Source organism: Natrix helvetica (assembly GCF_964273705.1).
Source record: "Natrix helvetica genome assembly, chromosome: 1".
In the NCBI taxonomy this organism is placed as follows: domain Eukaryota; kingdom Metazoa; phylum Chordata; class Lepidosauria; order Squamata; family Natricidae; genus Natrix; species Natrix helvetica.
This window is the reverse complement of record NC_138548.1, coordinates 135,746,047-135,767,464: the sequence shown is the minus strand read 5'-3', so window position 1 is coordinate 135,767,464 and position 21,418 is coordinate 135,746,047. Positions and strand designations below refer to the sequence as shown.

At 39.4% G+C, this 21,418-nt stretch overlaps 1 protein-coding gene and 1 long non-coding RNA gene across 2 annotated transcripts in view; one reads left to right on the top strand and one right to left on the bottom strand.

Moving 5' to 3' along the window:
• Positions 1-13: 13 nt before the first annotated feature.
• On the bottom strand, positions 14-7,027 carry LOC309387883. Its single transcript, XR_014174682.1, has 2 exons — positions 3,655-7,027; positions 14-3,285 (listed from the first exon to the last, which is right to left on the bottom strand). It is a non-coding gene; the product is annotated as an uncharacterized lncRNA (long non-coding RNA).
• A 9,130-nt stretch (positions 7,028-16,157) lies between these two features.
• Positions 16,158-21,418, top strand: part of ADCY5 (adenylate cyclase 5) — a 248,953-nt gene continuing 243,692 nt past the window's right edge. Inside the window, exon 1 of the mRNA XM_081935252.1 lies at positions 16,158-18,961. Coding sequence (XP_081791378.1) covers positions 17,954-18,961 — 1,008 coding nt within the window. The 5' untranslated portion in view covers positions 16,158-17,953. The remainder of the gene's footprint in view (positions 18,962-21,418) is intronic.

Here is a 21,418-nt window from a genome sequence, read left to right as displayed (position 1 = left end):
TTTTTTTATGTAGTTGGGCCTTAAAATACTGCATTGTTGCACAAGACTGAATGAGTGTTTTAAACATGCAACGTAATCTTAATACCTCAAACTTGGATGTTCTCTTGCTATTCTTGAATGCTTCTCTCCACCAAAACCCTGTTTTATTGAAATGCATACATTATAGCTAATTTGTTTTTATAATCTGTATTTAATTGTTGAAATACAAAGAATAAATACAAAGAAAATATACAAAGATAGGAAAATAGTAAAAAAAACTGCTACATTAAAAAGAGTAAAAAATATAAAAAGTAAGTTACTTTTTAGTGATACATCTTCCTCCTTTCCTCCCTTTGTATTCCTAACTACTACACTAATAGCTTTAAGTAATTCGTGATTGATATTGACAAAAAAACCCTTTTGTTACGGCTTTAAAATTGCTGTCCAAATTCATCCAATTGCAATCTGTTAAGGAAAAGTTAATACTTTTTAGAAAAATAAGCATTTAGAGAAGCTGAAGATACTTTTCTTAAAATCTGTTCATGTAAAATTCACATTTTAAGCTCCATTAATTTTGGGCATCAAGTTGATGCTATTGCATGAAAGTTTAATGTGTTTCAAAGCTAACTCATTTGGAAAATATACATTTTATATGGAAAGTTATTGTGGAATCTTTGAATATTTTTTATTAAATAACTGCTTTGACAGTCTGGAAGAAAACACAAATTGTCATTTATATTTTTAATTAGACACCATCATGGTAGGGGGATAAGCTTTGTTACTGCTAAAAATGATGCTGGCATTGCTCATTTTCCCTAGTACTACATTTATGTACATTAACATAGTCTAGGAAGCATATCCTTGTTTACTCCATCGCAGTAACTTACTTTGCATCTCACTGTCACTTTTTACTTTGCTCTACCATGGGGGATGTACAGGAACCTTTGGCATTCTTGTTGATCATTCTGTAAAAAGATGTAATTTTTTTGTGTCAATCCCATTATTTCCTCAAGCCAGATACATAGTGCAACGTGTTAAAGAGTTTGCCTTAATGGTTTGTCTGTAACAATTTTGCATTAAGTAGTGGCTTGTATTAAATGGTTCATAGCCAAATTTATACAGCAAACATAAGCATACATTTGTGTGAAGGTTGGAAGAACAGCACTTGGCTCATTCCTCAGTTATCCATTTGGTGTGCTGATGAGACAGCCTTTCCTTTGGGAATATGATGGCTTATTGTTGAGAGCAAGTTGTGCCATCTGAATCATTCTAAGCCTGCAGCAACAATCATTATATTCCTTCCCTTTGCATGCTACCAGCTTAGCACATCAGTTCTACACTGAAAAGGGTACCATTCTCATCCTCATGTCTGGCAGGATCATTAATATATAGCATGCGTTTTCTTGGAATTTTTGACATATGGCCATTAACAAAGCAGCCACATCCACAGATTCAGGGGATTGATTTACAAATTCAGCACACTTAGCTGTTTTATATTTATAACTGGGGAAAAAGATTCCACCAGACTCTGGTTCAATTTTATCATTGTGATTGTGCATAAGTTCAGGTTACTTTATGAAAACCATGGCTTCTGTGATTAACTTTAGATTGGTATATTCATGTCAACTTGGACACAAGACAATTCAATAACATTTGAGTCCATCTGAATCATGAAAATGCTTTTCTCTGCTAGCCCAATTTATAAGGGCTTTAGGAACCTAGCAAATATTGCATAACCTCTCAGCTCATCATACATCTATCTACTCAGCAGGGGGGGGGCATGGAATACTTTACTACCTCCGTTAGTTGTAACTGCTGGTCAAGTACTTCCCATTGGCATAAATAACTCTAAACCCCTATTGCTGTTCTTAAGGCTGCTTTGCATGATATGGGGCAGCAGTTGTGGGATACATGTGTATACAGTGTTTTAGATTTGATTTGAGAAAAGTCTCAGCACACCAGAATGCAGGTGTAGCAACTGTGCAGCTCAGGAAAATAGTTACATTTGCCCCTGGATTGCATAGCTGCTGTTTGATGGATTTCTGCATCACGCTGAGATTGGACTAAATAATCTCCAGGATTATCTATTTAATCCTTACACTCTGGGAGCTTGGAAATTGTCATAGCTGTTGAACAAAAATGAAACAGTGCACATCAATATTTCCACATATTCCATAGTTCTTCCAACCTGGATTTAAAACAACAAGTCAATGTTTCTTTCTGATGGGTTAGTTCTATCTCCTAAAGAGATTTACCTACTTTTATATGGCAGCACACACATTGTATTGATGTGATTGATTTTATTTCATCCTTAACAGTCCTTTCTTTAAGCTGTTATGCCTCTGCTATTCCTACTGTCATATCTTTGTTTGCATAGGCTCAATAAGGATATTTTGTAAGCTGCTTGAAAATTGCCCTGGTAGTTTATAGCAGAGAATGGTGATTTCTTTATTGTTGAGAGCTATTCTGTATTTGTTTGCTTTGCAACTAAGAGCCATAAGGGAGATGACTTACATTGTGAATAATGCCACTGAACAAAGGACAGGATTTTACCGATTTCCATTTTGGTGGAATAGGAATCCTTTTAAATAAAAGATGGGCACATGTAGTTTGTTTTAGGGTATTTTGGATTTCAAAAGCTACAGTGGAGGCTGGCTGTAATAAAAAGGGAAATGTAAACTTGGTTCTAGAATTTAATAAGATTTTATTTTGTAGCAGTTGGGTGAAACATACCCAATTCAATTGTTTACTTTTCCCATCCAAATTTATTGTTTCTGAAGCTCTTGATGGTGAAAAGAAACACATTCATTGTTAGGAAACAAAACCAGTTCAGAAACATTTTAATGCCGACTTTTTGAACTTCTAATAAATGTAGAACAATTTTTTGAAATTGTGAAGAAGAAGCAATGTCTGACTTAAGGTTTCTGTAAAGTTTTGCAGAATCATGTTCTTCTAAAATAATTTTGGTCAAAGAATTGTGCCTGAAGCCCTGTATTCCAAACTCTTAATTCTATTTATTTTATGCTTTTACACCCCACCCCATCTGATTCTTACTAACTTTCTTCAATATGCCTTCTTTTGTGTTTTCCTGAATGAAAAGACCAATCATGAAGGTCATTTGATCCCAGCTACTGGTAAAAAACATGTTAACTATTACTGTATATGGAAAACTCCTTAAAGAGCAAACGGTCTGCTAATTACATGCTTTTTACCCACAGTCATTGTGAGAGAAAAATCGATTTTTGTGTAAATTATTGCTCTTACATCACCAGTTTAGACTAATGAGCCTCTATTTCAGACCTTTACCTAAACCAGTGCTTCTCAATTATTTTCTGTCATGCCCCCCCTAGGAAGAAGAAAACATTTCGCGCCCCCCGCGCGACTGTAAATTTGTCTATAAAATTGTTATAAGTACACCTCTGCATAACACTGTATCCTTATTAACGTATAAGAGAATAAAAAAAGAAAGAAATGTGGATCAATTTACAACAAAGAATAGCTTTATTAACTGTAGCAGAAAAGATTTAAAGGAGCACAGGATTTAAAGGAACACAATATTAAAAAAAACTTTAACCTGCAAAACAAAAATATATAAAATAATTTGAGCAGAGCCCCCCTTTACGGAGCCTCGCGCCCCCCCTGGGGGGCCCGCCCCACTATTTGAGAAGCACTGACCTAAACCAATATAATCAGAGCATAAGGAACTATGTATCTGAATGACTCAAATAGATTGTACTTGCCCTTTAAATGTGACATCAAAAAGGCTCTTCTAGAACACCTGAATGGCATGTTTAATGGCTATAAATATATGCCATTGGAAGGTGGCTGGCTTTGTTGTTTCCACAATATAGTTATTTATAAAATTTATTGGCCACCCATCTTACCTCAAGGTAATTCTAGTAAGCACCTACCTTTATAAACAGCATTGATATGGGCATAATTCTAAAACAGAAAAGATAGAAATAATGTTTGTCTGCCTTAACCTAAAATTAGAAATTCTCTTCAATGTCATTTTAATGTGAATTTTGTATAAGGGTGGCTCAGTGGCTAAGACACTGAGCTTGTCAATCAGAAAGATTGGCAGTTCGGCGGTTCGAATCCCTAGTGCCGTGTAACTGAGTAAGCTCCCATTACTTGTCCCAGCTTCTGCCAACCTAGCAGTTGAAAGCATGTATGCAAGAAGCAAAATAGGGAGCACTTTGGTGGGCAGGTAACAATGTTCTGTGTGCCTTTGGCATTTAGTCATGCCGGCCACATGACCACGGAGATGTCTTCAGACGCGCTGGCTCTTCGGCTTTGAAACTGAGATGATCACCGCCCCCTATAGTCAGGAATGACACATATAACATATAACACATGTGCGAGGGGAACCTTTACCTTTTATATATTTTATATTCCTGCTCTGCATTATTTACTTCCACATAACCAAACTTACTACCTTAGGATACTTCTATGGAAAGTTTCTCCTGGGAGAGAAAGATATCAAGCACTTAATTCACTTACATTTAGATACATTTTTCTTTCTAATAAACTCTTCAGGCTCTTCAGATGGATTTTACCATAAAGAGGTAGATAGGAAAAAAGGGAGAGGCATCTAACCCTTAAGGGAAATTAGCCTACCCATTGAGTCTGCTTAGAATGATTTTTCACTAGGCAAATACCAAAGCTTGGTAGAAGGCAGACTAGGATGTAAAACAAAATAAAACTAGAGAATGGATTTTTAGGACCAATTATTTAGAAACTGACATTCAAAGTTCCTATACATAGGTTTCATGTGTTCCAGTAATTAATGAATAAATGCTGCCAGCTGTGATATTGTATAAACCTGAGTTGTTACTAAGGCTGTTCAAACCTTGTTTTATTATAAAACTTCCTGCTCAACATTTCATCACACTGTCAAAATATGTTCCAAGGAGATACAGTATGTACAATAGTATTAATTATGAGTGTAAGGAAACTACTCTCTGAAGGCAGCTGCTAGAATAGGAGGAATGGTGTAGTAGAGTCAACATTTACCGTGTATGTCATTGGTTACAAACTGGGATACCATGACCCCCTAATATGTTAAATGAATTAGTGCAATTGGTGATTTCAATTTTGTGTTAATACTCAAAAGTCTGAGTTAGACTTCCATGTTTTTTTTTTAAAAAAATAGTGGGACTCCCTTCTAAGAAACTCCTGAACCTGCCAGGAGCCCCAAACCCCAGTTGAGGTCCATGCTATAGGTTATTTTGATACTTGGAGTAACTTTCAAGCATTTCCCCCCTTGAAACAGACGCTTTATGAGTACCCATGTGGAGTCCCTATGCGGAGAGGGAAAGCAGCTGGGGGAAGGAGATGTTAATTTTTCTCTTGTATCAAAAAATATTTGTAACCTGTTTGTTGAAAGAAAGAGACCTTTGCATGAGTTCTGCATTTAACCTATAGCCAGCCCTTAAATCCATGGATTCTGTGCTGTACTTTTAAACACCACACTGCTTTTTAACTTGATGTTTCTCATGTCACAGCAATGACAACTGCTAGGTTGTGAAGAACATCACTAAGGAGGAAAATGTATTAAATTATGTATCATTGGTTTCCATTACAGACTTGCTGTTTAGGACCTGAATGGTTTACTTAGTGAGCTAAGGCAAAAACAGCTTATCAGTGCCTTCGATACTATTTACTTAAGATACAACAATGCAGTAAACAAGACTTTTTCAATTAAATCTTCTCTGGAAGAGTTGGTGTTGGACTGCTGAGAGTTGCTGTCCCAGGGTAGCTGGAGAAAGCTGAACTGCTCTGCTCTTGCTTTGTCGATCAATTAATGCAATATGAATTCTTCAGTCATATTAGTGCTGTCCATAGGCACTGTGCTCATTAACGTAAATGGCAACCAAGGCTCTATGCACATAATACTTTGTGGGGGATTAAGCACATTGTATTAGTGAAGGAAGAGTTAATTAGGTTAATTGTCTATATGATGCATGCTTCCTTGAAGGAAAAAAAAATCAATGGTTATTACCAGACCCAAATATATTCATATAACTGCACGCAAGGTTAATGTATCCCAAATGAGAATTTATTGAGTGTTAAGTTTCCTTACCTAATAACTTTGTACTATTTCCATTTACTAGATGGCTGTTAAGATGACTTGATTTCAAGACAAATTTGCCTTATTTCTCAATTGTTGTAAAGACAATCTTTAGAATTTGGATTAAGCTGCAGTGTTGCTTTATTAAAATACATTTTACTTCGACCATATCGCAAATTCAATATTAGTTTCTTAGTCATCAGAAATTAAGTTTGTTTGATTTGTACTTTTTGAAATTGTTGAATTTTGTCTTTTGAAGTGTACTTTAGTGAATTATTTATGGGATTCTGCAAGGAGGATTTTCCTCGTGTACTATAGTCTGGGACTGGGATATTCTTCATATATTTATTAATTTTTCTTCTGCATGTATATTAAGACTGCAGCAGAAGCCATGTGCTTATGTTGGGATAATTTTTGTGATGTATATAATGATAGTATAAACAGGATGTCTAGTTTGTATCTTTTACTGAATTTACAGATGGCGATTTCATCTCTATTGATTACGATAAATAATCGTAATGATTTCATTTAATTTGGTAGGAAAGATTTGAAGCATGTATATGTAAGCCAGTTTATAAAGTGTTATGCTTCAAGTAACATGTTTATTATTGATATACAATTGGATTTTTAATCCATATTCCTGTAATAGAATTTGATGGAAATGGTAGTCTTTTGTAATTTTTTAATGTTGTGAACAATACAATTGTAATTTTATAATAAATACTTTACAGTGCAAATGTTTTCAAATATTTTTGAAATTTGATATTAACTGAGGCTTTGAAAAACAATGTATGTGCATTTGAAAGACACTTTTTTGTACTTGCTGTATAGTGAAATGGTTGTCTGAGTACATTTTCCCCTCAGTACTGCAGTATCAAAGTAATGATGCCTGCTTGAATTTGGAATAGTAACCAGTATTGCTGATAATCCAAATAAAATGCTCCTGGGACATTAACCTAGGACAAATACATTAACTTAAGCATACTAATTTGTATGGATGGTTTCTTCTACACAATTACATTGTTGTCTTTTCCTTCTTCTCTTGAACAAATATTGAATGTAATTTACTGTTATTTGCATATGTGGAACTTAAGATCTTAAGATACTTAAGATCATCCTCGAACCTGAGATGGTTTTTCTATGAATGTTTTCAGATACTTATTTGCAAAGTTAAACATAGAATTGCAATGAATCCATCAAATAATCTAGTCTGCGCATTGTTGCTACTGCTATTCAGTTAAACATCTCTGGCTTCTGCATCTACTTTGCATTTAAGAGAGGTAGGGGCTTTATTCTATGAATGTGTATTTAAAGTATAATTTTACCCTTGCTTGCTCTCCTCAAAAGAGTATTTTCGAAGTACTTCTGAGATCCCTTATTATCTAGAATATCTGGCTATAGTTGCCTATTATTTAGCATTGGCTGAGTCACTAGATTCCTGGCCTTGTATGAAGGGGTTTAGTCACCCTTGTACTGCTTTCACATTTGGAGGTCTATAATTATCCAACCTGTATGGAAATTCCCCAACAAAAGCTATATATGAAAGTTATAGCTAGTACAAAGTACAAACACATATACATTGGACACATCTACCCTTTCAAAGTAAAATACTGCCAATTAGCTTCAGAGGTGAATTCAGGCTGTTGTCTTGTTTACATAGCTTTTCAGGATAGTAAAATAAAATTTGTTTTGAATGGATGAGAGCCATAAACTAGAGGTTAATGCAGCAGAGTAGAAAGGGGGAAACCATGTGTTTGTCCCATCTTAGCCATGAAAGTCAATTGGGAGACTTTGGGACAGCTACTCTCCCTCAGCCCAGCCCAACTCACAGGGTTGTTGTTATGGAGAAAACAGGAGGAGGAAGGTGTGTTGGATATGTTTGCCACCTTGAGTTATTTGTAAAAATAAAGCCATACAAATAAATTAAAATTAAAGAATAAAATTTTCGACTTAAGCATATGCTATCATGGAGAAGCCTAAAAATGCATGGAACCGCTTCATTTGGAGGGACAGAATAGGATAGAAATCATTTATCTACCAAGTTCACATGGCTAAATGCAATTTTACTATAAGGGATGTTGTTAAGACAGAACTCGTAGTGATGAGAAAAGGACGTGCAGAAGCCTCCAAATTATCCAGCAAAAGAGTTGATGGAGAAGCTGTATCTGCATAGAGAACCAATGTATAAAATATTCCTTTCTGGCTGACCATTAAGGAATATATTAATAGTAGGCTCTCATAACAAAGGGGGGGAAAGTCCATCACTTTCTGATAATTTGTTTTTTATTGACAACAATCTTCTTCACGTGGATCAATGTAATAAGCATTACACATCAATATCCAAGCATTAGCAAAGAGTCAAGTTGCTAATGCTACGACTTCTGCTGAAACATATGTCAATAGAGCAGAATTTAGCAACCTGTCATCTTATAGTTGTTGGACTCCATGGCCATTCTCCACCTTAATAATGCATTTAATTAGAAGGGCTACTAATACATCAGTACGGGATTCCATATAACAGGCAGGGTGCCACTGTGCCTAATTCCTTGAGTTCACATAAATCCAACCCTTTCTATTTGTGTGTGTTGCTGAATTGAGGAGAAGGAATGTAGCCAGAAAAAGGATAAGATTTTCAAGATAACAAATCAGCATTTGACAGGTATAAAGGTAGTGTTCTTGATCCCATTGCATTAAAATGCAGGGGTTTGTGAATAGGATTATGGGCGAGGTTACTATGGTAGTTTCTGGGAATTGTGTGCTACGGCTGCTACGTGTTGTTAGTAAAACAAATGTTTTTGTTGTGAGATGTCTTTTAAACCAACCAATATGGCAATAACGGTGCCTTGGATTTGAAAGAGAAATGTTGCTTCTGAAATAGTTACATTTTTTCCCAGGATTGTGTATCCGCCTCAATATATAATGCATTTAATACAAACACAAGAGTTTGTATTAAACTTAATAATCAAAGAGTAATCATACTACTTCAGACTTATCCATAGAAGGAAGTTTCAGTGAAGATTCAGTCACTCAGTACAAGACGAGACAGATTTAAATTGCTCTGTTTAAATAAAACAGAAGATTTATTTTTGTTCAAATTTTAGGGGAGCAAAAGAATGAAGAGAGGACTGAACAAGATGACAAAGTGATGGCAGACTGGGTACAGAAAACAAAGGGGGGCAAATTGAGGCATAAGAAAGGGTCAGGGTTAAAAGGGTATGGTAAAGATAAAAGGAAAAGGATTTGCAGAATGTAGATGATCAAATAAGAAAAAGTAAAACAGATTTCTATTTTCAGAAAGCTCCAGAATGGATTTGAGGCCGCCTTCCTAGGAACCTGCCTAATTGAATTCTAATAGAGCAACACTCTTGACAGGTGGTTGATTTGCAGAGGTCAAAAAACTCATTGGTCAGCAATTGCTATCAATATCAGATACTGTACCTAATTGCTTCATTCAAATTCCATCTTACTCAGCTATGTCCCTACATGGAAAGAAAGTAGCAATAGTGTTTTGAGATGACATAAGCCAAAAAGCCCCCGAAGATTTTATCAAATCTCTCAATTGCAATGTAATGTAATTCAAAGGCCTCTGATTCTACCCATGAACAGGTAAAAATACTTCATTCCCAATAATAACATAGTGAGATGGCTTTGTCTGGAATTAAAGCATCAGGCTAGAAAGCCAAAGACCATGACTTCAAGTGTCCCCTTATCATGAAAGCCAGCTGGGTGACCTTGGGCCAGTCATCTCTTTCAGCCCAACCCACCTCACAATGTTGTGGGGAAAATAGGAGGAGGAAGGTGTGTTGGTTATGTTTGCCACCTTGAGTTGTTTTTTTAAAAAATAATGAAAGAGGGATATAAGCAAATAAATAAATATGCTTTTGTTAGCCTACCAGAATTCCAAATCCTAAAGTGATGTTTGCTAAATATAGTGTGATATTTGGACAGAAATACTTTCCAACACAACTTAGAGCCATAAGGGAGATGACTTGCTTTAGCCAATTAAGCTTTTAATAATTCAATTTCTAGGACTAGTTGAAAATAATGGTATTCACTTATCAATAGGAATAATTATCCATATCAAGTGTCTGTATGTTGAAGTCACCTTTGGAGGCTCTTTTCAAGTCAATTCAAGCTGCATAAAACATGGGGAAAGAGCTTTCTCTGTTCACCACTTTGCTTATGGAACACTGATCTTGAAGATATTCCATAGAGGTCAGTTTTGATTATTTGGTTCACATACTGCACACAATTATTATACCCAAACATAATTGAATTATCTTCTAAATAGATTTCTGCACATGCCTGGACAAAGCTTTTGATTTTATTTGCTCGGGATCATTGCTCAATTGCATAATTTTCATTAATGGCTTTAAATTTATAAGATCAATGATCAAATCTTTGCAATTTAAAAAAAATTGGAAGCAGGTGTTTGCTGTTTTGAGATGAACACCTATTATTGGCAAAGATATTTTCTTGCAACAAGTATGTGAGAAACAGATGACAATGCTTCTCATTGCCAGTTTTTATAAGTAGTTGTAATAACAATGAGAATATGAATTTTAAAGCATGCATTTTAAAACTGCAGGCTTGTGTGTTTTGAGATGTCATAATCGGTTTTTAAACAGACAACTCCAGAACAAAGGAAATTCCATGTTTTCCCAAAAACAAGACAGGATCTTATTTTCTTTTGATCCCTGGAATTAGCACTTGGCCTTATTTTGGGGGAGGTATTATTATTATTATTTTTTGAAATATATATTTATTATTTTTACATTTAAAACAATGCAGTACCGCAGAGTCGAAGTTTAGTTTAGTTTAGTTTATTAGACTTCTAGACCGCCCCCTCTCCCCGAAGGGACTCGGGGCGGTGTACAGGTACAGAATTAAAACCATACAATCGATAATAAATATAATTAAAATCGGATTAAACAGACCCCTGTACAAGTTTATAAAAATTAAAACCTAACCTTAAAACCAAACCGTAAAATTTAAAAATACAAACTGAGGTGGGAAAGCTTGAATTAGGCCAGGCCGGCTAGCTGAAATAGGTGGGTTTTGAGCTTCTGGCGGAAGGAGCGGAGGTCCGTGGTCGTTCTAATGTCAGGGGGAAGGTCATTCCAGAGGGTCGGGCCCATCACAGAGAAGGCCCTTCCCCTGGGCGTCGCCTGCTGGCACAGCCTAGTGGATGGCACCCGGAGGAGTCCCTCTCTGTGTGAGCGAATCGGCCGAAGGGATGCATGGGGCAGGATACGAAGTGACCATACATTCACAATTATACACAATTAGTCTCAACCATTAACTATTAGCCTATTTAGTACATTATCTATCCTTCTGTCCAATCACAATAGATACAGTTTGTTCCAGTCTTGTCACCTTGTCTTATACCAATCATAAAATCTGTTCCACACTTCAAAATATTCTGATTCCCCTTTATTTTTAAGTTCAAGAGTGAGCCTATCTGCTTCCGCACAGGCCAACACTTTTGGGAAAGGTCTTATTATTTTTGAGGTGCAGGAGGCGGCGAGCCTGGTCACCTCATGGCTGCTGCTGTGTTGCAATATTTTCGGGGTGGGCTTATTATCTAGGGAGGGCTTATTTGGGGGGAAACAGGGTATACCTTAAAAAGAAGGTAGTGCCAATGTTTACTAAGTTTCAGATAAAAAAAATATAACCAAACAAATGAACACCATGAGTATGTGAAGCACAAAGTATTTCCGAAATAGAAACTACTGTAATTACTGTAGAATACCATATGAAGCAATGTCTAAAAATCCTTGTGTTTGCATAATGAACTGTTTTTTAAAATGTATAGACTACATTTCTAAAATCCTAGTTTTCAATGAACTGTGTATTGTTTCAGTTTTGCCTTTTCATATTGATGGCAGCTGCTTGATCACTTTCCACTTAACTATAACTAGCAAAAAAGAAGCTCACCGTTTAATAAGGTCATGAGTTTCATTGAGGAATGTGATATTGTTAAGGTATTTTACCTAACAATGGCACCAACTACCCTGAGTCCTGTTTGGTAGACTAATGGGATGAAGAAGAATTACCATCTGTGCCTTCCCCAATCTGATCCAGCATCTATTTAATCAGACTGGATCTCCCATTTTCTCTAGACGCCATGGTCAGTTTGGAAGCTGCAATTGGAAAACGTTTAAGAGGCAACTTCTGAAGTTGGAAATGGCTGGTATAACTCCCTCCCCCTTACAGTTCTTTCTCATTAACATTTTATGTAGTGAATAATTTTACATAAAAGAGACACGGTAGCTCTGGCTAAGACACTGAGCTTGTTGACCAGAAGTTCAGCAGATGGGCACTGCGTAATGGAGTGAGCTCCTGTTATTTGTCATAGCTTCTGCCAACCTAGGAGTTCAAAAGCATGTAAAAATGCAAGTAGAAAAATAAGGGCCACCTTTGGTGGGAAGGTAACAGCATTCCATGCGCCTTCGGTGTTTAGTCATGCTGGCCACATGACCACGGAGACGTCTTCGGACAGCGCTGGCTCTTCAGCTTTGAAATGGAGATGAGCACCGCCCCCTAAAGTCGGGAACGACTAGCAGATATGTGCGAAGGGAACCTTTACCTTTTTAATTTCACATAAAATATACTAGAGGATGTTCAAAGTATTCAGAAATTGTCCAGTTCAGATGAAGCTGTCTTTAAATAAAACCACAGATTCATATTACATATAGAATGTACAATACAGCTTGGGTTTAGGTCGGCTCGCTCAATATGGAACTTTTATCAAAAAGCCAACTCAGAGACTTGGATAATGGCAGTTTCACTGCTTGTGACCTGATTTGTAGAGGTTAGTGATCGCAGTTGCAGCTGACAACAAAGAAACCCCACAAGCTCTTCAGAAGCAGGGCAGAAAGTAGGTCAATTCCTCAGCCCAGGAAACAGCAGCTGTTCCCCAACAGTATGCTCTGGGACATTTATCACGTATTACATTAGCCATAAATAGTCTGTTTGGTTATGGATTGAAGCAATGTTTCCCAATAGAGGTAATTTCCAGATATGTGGACTTCAAATCCCAGAATGCTCAGGCACGATCTTTTATGGCTAGAGAACTCTGGGAGTTGAAGTCTACACATCTGGAGTTACCTGTTAGGAACACTGGTTTAGAGCAATGTATCATGTATGTATCAGCTGTAGTAACTTATTTGTATTGTAAGTAAAACAACCCAAATACTCTCCTTTAAAAAAAAAGTTATAGTTTTAATAGAATGTCAAACTTTAGAAAATATTTGCAAGAGTTTATTCACTGATTTTTTTTCCAGATAGACATACACAGCTGTATCTTTCACGAATCTTCTGCTTTCTATGGATGCAATAATGACCATTTGTATGAAAAGGTTGAGCTCATCCTGCCAAGTATGATGCTTAAAACTACAAGAATAGTTTCTTTTTTTATAGCCAGCATATAGATTTCCTGGATTTGCTATTGTAGTAACCTGTGCTGAATTGTGACTTCTAATCTGATCAGAAATCAGAACAATGGTATTGTCCTTACCAAACTTGTTCCTGATCATACAACCAGTTGAGGAATGCCAGCTAGAGAGGTGGTTACTAAATACAGGTAGTCCATAAGTTACAACAATTTGTTTAGCAACCATTCAAAGTTATAACGGTATTGAAGAAAGTGACTTATGACTGGTCCTTGCATGTATCACAGGATGCCCACAGTCAGATTGCAACTTGTCCCCATAGCAAAGAACAGTAGCTTTTCCAAGAATATTTCATTAATGTCTCTGTCACAACTCTTTTGCTTCTTCTTTTTTTAAGCTTTGCCACATAAAATCAAAGTATTTGGGTATCTGCTTGCCATTAAGATAGGCAAAGAACCCGCTTTAGGCAAAAGCCTAGGGCACCAAAGTTTAGGGCAGGCCTGAACAACTCATAAAAGGAAAAGGGTCACATTGATACCTGAAAACATAATCATGAACCCCAAAGGAATAGTTGGCATGCCAGTCATTCTTTGGCAGCAGTGATTGGACTGGTTCTGGCAGTGACACCTGGAGGCATTGAAGTTGTTTGGCAGTATGTCTTTTGGGGCAGAGGTGGCTGCAAAAGAACAGGTGATGGCAGCAGACCCTTCCTGGTTGGCAGTGATGTTTGGAGGCAGTTCAGTTTTCAAAGAAACTCTGACAAGTCACACTAGATTGCTTGTGCAAGTCTTTCTGAATTATTCTAAAATTGCAAATCTTCACACTGGTGAGAAGTGATGTCATCAGGTAACGAGGGCTAGTCTAAGGGTGGTTATGTAACGGTAGAGACTAAAGAGGATGAGCACGATGAAGAGGGGGGATGATCCGTTGCCATGGCAATGAGCAGATAAACATTGCACAAACCTAGAAAGGCTAGAAAGCATCTCAGACACCTCCAAAATTTATATAAAACTAAAAGAGAGACTCATTGGCAGTGGTGGGTTGCCAATTTTTTTACTAACAGTTTGGGTGCGCTCACGATGCTTCTGGGCAGAAACATCTGGGTCAGTGGGTGGAGCCTCCCACTGCCGCTACTACTGGTTAGCCTGATCCGGGTCGAACCAGGAGCAACCCACCTCTGCTCATTGGGACCTGTAAGGTTTTGTTACTGTAGACAATCTTAATCAAAATAGCTTTAGGCACATATGGTTTGTTCTGCTCTACCTTCCAGATAATCAGATTGGCCAAGCACAAAACAAACAGTGAAGTTGTAACAACAACAGACCAATTAATTGTGAATCCCTAAAGGAGTAAAAATAACCTTGCTATCATCATCATCATCATCATCATCATCATCATCATCATCATCATCATTATCCAAATGGTTATTACAGCCTAATTTACTTCATGTTTACTTCATATTAACACCGTTGATCAAGGTTCTCACCAAGAAGATTCTTGAGAGTATCACATCTATCTATATATACTACGATGCTAAAACTCTAGTTCTCGTAACTTTTAACAGAGCAAAGTGGTGCATTGTAAGGCCACAGTTTATGAACCACAGTACCTCAAATGGGCTAACTTAAGAATGTGTTCAAAATCTGGAGCCCTTGAGTCCTGTGGAATTGAAATTTTGCAAATTGTTTAAAACATTTTATGGCAAACGTCGTAAAACAGTTTATGATGTGATATAATACAACATGTCATAAAATATTTATCATGCTGATGTTTGCCTGTGTTATACAGTTCAATATGTGGCCATTTTGTTTTTCTGTTTTAAACTTTCAAATATCTTTGAAAGTTTGACCCAAAACATATGCTGATTGAAAATTAGTCTTGTCAAATCCATTCAATTTGGAATTTCTAAATATTTGCTAAATCCTTTTAATACTGCATCAAGAGCTTCAATTACAATAGGTACCACAACAGATTTTTCTTCCATAATTTTCAAGCTCAGTTTGTAAACCATGATATTATATCATTTTCTCCATTATTTTTTCCACATCAGCTTCACTGTCTTGAGGCCTTGTCACATCAGGGCACCCTTCGTTCTTTTCTATAACAGTAATATTTTCCGTACTGTATTATGGTCTATTAATTTGTTTTCTGAAATTTCACAAAATTTCTTATCAACCCATTTTGCAAAACTTTTTCAGGTGCATCACATGCCAGTGGTTTTCTGGCAAACAGTGCAACATAATTTTTTATATTAAAAAATCTAGTGGACAATTTCAGCAACCCTGTCATGATGTCATCGTTTATACAGTTTGAACAATTTTACTACAGCCACCCATGAGAGGATCTCCATTTTCCCCCTTAGTTTTACAAAACAGGCATTTGGTGTGCTTGGAAACATATATAGTTTGGACTTTAATTGTATTGCAAGGCTGGTTCTGGAACTGCCATGATTATTTTCTCATTTTCTTTTTTTTAAGTGTTCCAGAATACAACCACATAACCACGTTAGACTTTAAATGATGATGATGATGATGGTTACGATGAGTAGCAGGGCACCAGATCAACATTGCCCGCCTCCTAAACTACCCATTGGAAGAGAAGCCAATCCAGCAGATTATCTCTCGATGCTAACCAATCCTACACGGCAGCGGCCGACCGACCAGCCAATAGCCTCGAGACCGGGGCGGAACTCTGCCAGGCGGCAGCTCGGGTAGAAGAGGGGCCGTACAAAGGTTGGTTTGAAAGGGGCGGGCTGCCGTTCCCCGCAAGAAGAGCGTGCGAGCGCGGGGCGAAGGCGAGGAGCCGTGACTGAAACTGAGGCGAAGCTCCTCCGGCGTGGCGCCGAAGAGGCCAGGGAGCCAGCCGTACGCGGGAAAGGCCCCTTTTGCCCGTGCAAAAAAAAAAAGAACCGGGCAGCCGCTGCCTGGCTGACGTTGTCGGAGGGGAAGGTCGCCTCTCCTCTACCCGCCGCAGCGCCTTGCATGCTTAGGCACGGAGGTCTAGCGCGACGGCGGCGGTCTGCGAAGAAGTCGCGCCAAGGCAGCTCTTGCGCGCTATCCAACATCCCCCCCACTCCCCGGCTCCCAGGCCCACAATTAGCTTGTGCTCGTGCGTTTTTGCTCCGCCGCTACAGCTGGTGAACGGCTGGCGGTTCCTTTGGCTGCAGCGGAGAACGGCGCATCCTCGCGTGGAGAGGCAGCAGCGCAAGCGTCGGTTTTTTGCCGAAGAACTCCCTGCTGAAGCGACGGTCGAAGAAGGAGTCTCTCGCTTTCTCCGCCTGCGCCCTGCTTCCACCCCACACCGCCTGATTCTGCCTTCGATCCACCAGATTTCGGGTTCCATCATTCCAAGGGCAAAAATAGCGGCGCCCGTCCCGGCAAGCGTCAGCGATCCCACCCACTTGGCTCCCTCCAAGCAGGGAGAAGAGGGAAGATAGGTACCCGGGCCGACCCGGTGGTGACCGATTCGCTTCCAATAAATAACGCTTCGAGTGCCGGCTCCGGGGTTGGTGGTGCTTCGCTAACCCTTCCCACTGCAGCAATGTCGCCGCTGCCTTGAGCAGGAGGAATTGAGGGAGGGGGACGGGCGAGGGGCTTCGGAAAGGCGGCTGGGTCGCTCGCCATTCCTCTCAGGCCGATCCTTAGGGCACCTTTCTCGAAACTGGAAAGGATCGGACAATGAGCCAGTCGCTCGCCAGACGCCTCGGGCGCTGCCCTCTGCCACAGCTGCCCAGATGACCAACGCATAGGCGGGTTGCCTCCGGGCCAAATAATTAAAAATGACGATTCTGGATGGTTTTGCTCCGCTTCCTGGAGAGTAGATCGCGAAGGAATGATGCCGCCTCTTTGAGTTCGTTTTGGACAGCAGGTCCTTCGCGGGGAGGAGATCCCGAAAGAGAGAGAGAGACTTGCCAAGATGCTCCACAGTGATGATTTTACAAAGTTACGTTCTGGTTGTAGAATGATTGTGGCTTAAAGCGAGAGGGGGGGGGGAATTTTCAACACTCCAGGTGCCTTTTCCTCCTCTGTCTCCGTTTTCTATGCATGCCGGTGTGGTGGATTTGAATTCTTGATGCGCCAGTGAACTGCCAAAACCCCAGGGACTTGGGCGGGAAAATGACAGAAGGGGAATCCTTGCCCACCTTTCTCTGGGAGGGGAGGGAAACTTGCTTCCCAGCCAGCTCTCTATGTGGCTATATAAACCCTGCATGAGGAAACCTTGGACTCCTGGGAAGGGAAGGAGACCTGAGTGGCTTCCCAGGTGGCAACTAAGAGAGATTTGGGTATCCTTGGGGACACTGTTGGATCTGGTTCTGGATTTCAGGTTTGGTGGTCTGCCCCTTGCTTCCACCCTCCTGTTCATTGGTGGAGAGATGCTGTTTGGAAGAGCCGGAGAGTTGCTGTTTGGTTCTGTGCCATGAACCACCCAATGTCTTCTAGTTGATTTCCCTCCCACCTTCTCCTGGTTTCCTGGAATTCCTGCCCTTCCTCTGCTGCCCCAGCAGGGCATGTCCCGCTCCAACAGCGTAAGCCCTCCGGGGTTTGGAGTTCCTGCTGCGCCCAGGGGTGGAGGGGCAGAGCCACATCGCTCTGCCTGGGGAGAAGCTGAATCCAGAGCCAATGGCTACTCCTACCCTCTCCCTACCAGGGCCTCAGTCAAGGAATCTTCCAGAATGGCAAGCAGGTGGAGGAATGAGGAGGAGTATGATCTGCCAGGTAGCAGGAACCATGGGATAAGTGGCTGCAGGATGATGAGCTTCAGGTCCAAATCTGCTTGGCAGGATCGTAGTGGAGACAAGAGCCAGCACTCCTGTCGGGCAGGAGATCCCTCCCTTGCCCCAAGTCCGAGACACTATGGTAGTGAGCAGGGTGAGGTGCACCCACGTTCTGTGGAGCTGGGACTCGAGGAGAAACGGATCAAGGCCAAGATCGACGAGCTGGAGGAGGAGGAGGAGCAGGGGGGTGATGAAGGGGGGTCTGAGATGATCTTCTCAATGGGCAGCTGTTGTGGAAACCTGCTACAGATCTTCAGGTCTAAGAAGTTCCAGTCAGAGAAGTTGGAGCACCTCTACCAGCGGTATTTTTTCCGTCTCAACCAGAGCAGCCTGACCATGCTGATGGCAGTGCTACTCTTGGTGTGCCTGGTCATGCTGCTCTTTCACACTGTTCATGGCCACTACCAAGTGCCCTATGTGGTGGTGCTGTCCCTGGCCATCCTGCTAATGGTGTCCCTGGGGGCCGTCTGCAACCGTAATGATTTCCACCAGGACCACATGTGGCTCATGTGCTACTCTGTCATCCTTGTGGTGTTAGCTGTGCAAGTGGTTGGCTGCTTGCTAATGCAGCCCAGAAGTGCCTCAGAGGGCATCTGGTGGACCATCTTTTTTATCTACAGCATCTATACTTTGCTACCCATCAGGATGAGGGCAGCAGTCATCAGTGGTGTGGTATTGTCTGCCATCCACCTGGCCATTTCTCTCAAAATCAATGCAGAAGACAAAGTCTTATTAAAGCAGGTAAGGCTGAGATGTTGGATGTGTGGCTGCTAATTCGGACTGAGAACTTGCAATACCTGGAGATTGTCTTTGGAAGTGCCTGGCTCCAGGCTTAGTTGTTGATGCTTCCTGTCATTTAATTTCCTTGCATTTCTTTTTATTTATATGTCTAATTGACCTTAACTGAACACTTGGAGAGAGGTGTGGGGCATGGATTGTTTGGCCAATAGGAAAGAAACATAGCCTCTTGCTGTTAAAGAACTCTGGATTTGATTATTGATACAATCCTCCAGTATTGTTAATTAAAGAGATGAAAACAGTTGGGAAATACATCTTTACTATGGTACCAAGAACTGCATTGTTCTGTGGCAATTGTCAGAATTAATTCCCCCCCCCCCAAGAAATTCCACAAAGTTGTGGAGGGAAAAATGTTTCTAATAAGTATATTGCATAGTAAACCTCCCAAATTAGCTTGTTCCTCTGGAAGGAAATTTTCTTTCTAATAAAAAAGCAGTTTCCTCTTTGTGTGGGTGTAGGGAGGATTTTGTTTATAGTTAATGTCACTATTGTCAAGACCAGAGAATAAAACATGAGTTCAGCTTGGATGTTATATATACATATTGTTCTTATATGTAAACTTTCCTTTCACGAAGGTAGGAACCAGGTGCTTAGATTCCTCTGGGGTATCAGTTTATAACTGAAGAGAATGTTTGATGTTACATTGGTTGAATATGTTATACAGGACTGTATTTTATGTACAGGGGCTTTGTGTTCTAACTTCATCTCACTTTGTGCCTGCATATTTATTGATTGCCCCCCGCTCCTGCCCAGTAACTTCATTTGGGAATTGGTACCAAAGTGTACAATATCTGTAGTGCAAAAATCATAATGGGCATTATTCTGTTAAAAAAAATCATATGATTTTACTATCATCTAGTGTACATCTAGGTATTTTCAGTCCAGATAGTGAAGCCCTTAAGTTATTCTGGGAAAGATTCCTTAAAGCATGACCGTAATTTTGTGATTTGTTCATTTTATTTTCTCCTATTAGCACGAAAATCAAATAGTAACAGTAACAGAATGGCTTTATGAATATTTTTGGGAAGAACCAGCTTATGGAATAATATTACATGCATAGGTGCTACATGAAACTTATTAAGGGAATTGCTAAAATTATGCAGTTTTACTGAAATAACTCTTCGGCAGATCATTTCCTAATTTAGAATACTTTCATCTTTGTTAAACAAAATTAGCTGACAAAGAAGGCAAGGAGGGCTGTCATATCTTGCCTCCATCTTTTAACGTTAACTTCTAAGCTTGTTTTTTGTTTTTCCTTAGAAGCAGCCTAATAAAGCTTTCGGCTTCAGAGCGCTTCTGTGTTTCAAACTTTGCTGCTATAACACAACTTGTGTTGTGGTTTTACTTAAACTTTAAATAAATGTCCCTGATTCTCCCACTGATTGTCTGCAAAATGAAGATGACAATTCCCGGTTAGTTTATTGGATTCTTGTAAGGTTCTCTACTAACTGACCCATTGAGCTTCAATTTTGTGCTTTTTGCTATCACATTACCTGATTCCCTAGTTTATTTTCCTGTTTAGCACACATCACATTTGCACTAACACTTGAAGTGAAACAATAGTTTCACAGATATAATAGGAAATGGTAAATCAACTGGAATGCATGAAGAAAAAGAGATTATGTTGAATTAGTGGTTTAGTTTAATTGTGAAATCACCCAGAATATAAAGTGTTTGTAACGCTTGAAACTTTGACATAACACTAGCCAGCTATGTTCTATGAACTATCTGTACTACAGTTATATTTATTTTTAATTTACTTTAAATTACAGGTTAGTTCTTCACAGCTTTTCTATCAGAAGAGTTGATACCTAGTCTAAAATGTTGCCTTTCAAGCTGTAAACGGAGGTTATACTTAGAGCCATCTGCTACTAAAATTTCAATTGGTAACTGCCTCACAACTTAACAGGCCATTTATTACCTAGGCTGTAGCTTGTTACCATAGAAATCTAATTTTTCTCTGACACTGCCCCGCTGATGCATATCCTTCCTTTTTCTTCCAAATAAGAATGTCTGGGGTGGGCGTTAGGGGTAGAAAACATGGGAATGGACCGAATGTAAATATATTATTCTAATAATTTTCCGTTATTTTCAGTTTTTGTTTGATTCTTTCCTAATGAAATCCATAGAGACAGGACATTTGGAGAGTCATGATATGGGCCAGAAGACTGCTTCTATCTTCATGGGAATAAGAGCCTCCCCACTCTTGTAGGGGTTATTTATGGGTAAACTAATCTAGGATTGCATTGCATGCAGATAAGGTTGGTGAATGAAACCCAGTATTGCCTTACTGCAAGGTTTCAGAATCATGGCCGCTTTAAGACGTGTGGACATCAACTCCCAGGATTCTGCAGCAGCCATTCTGGCTGGGGAATTCTGGGAGTTGACATCCACAAGTCT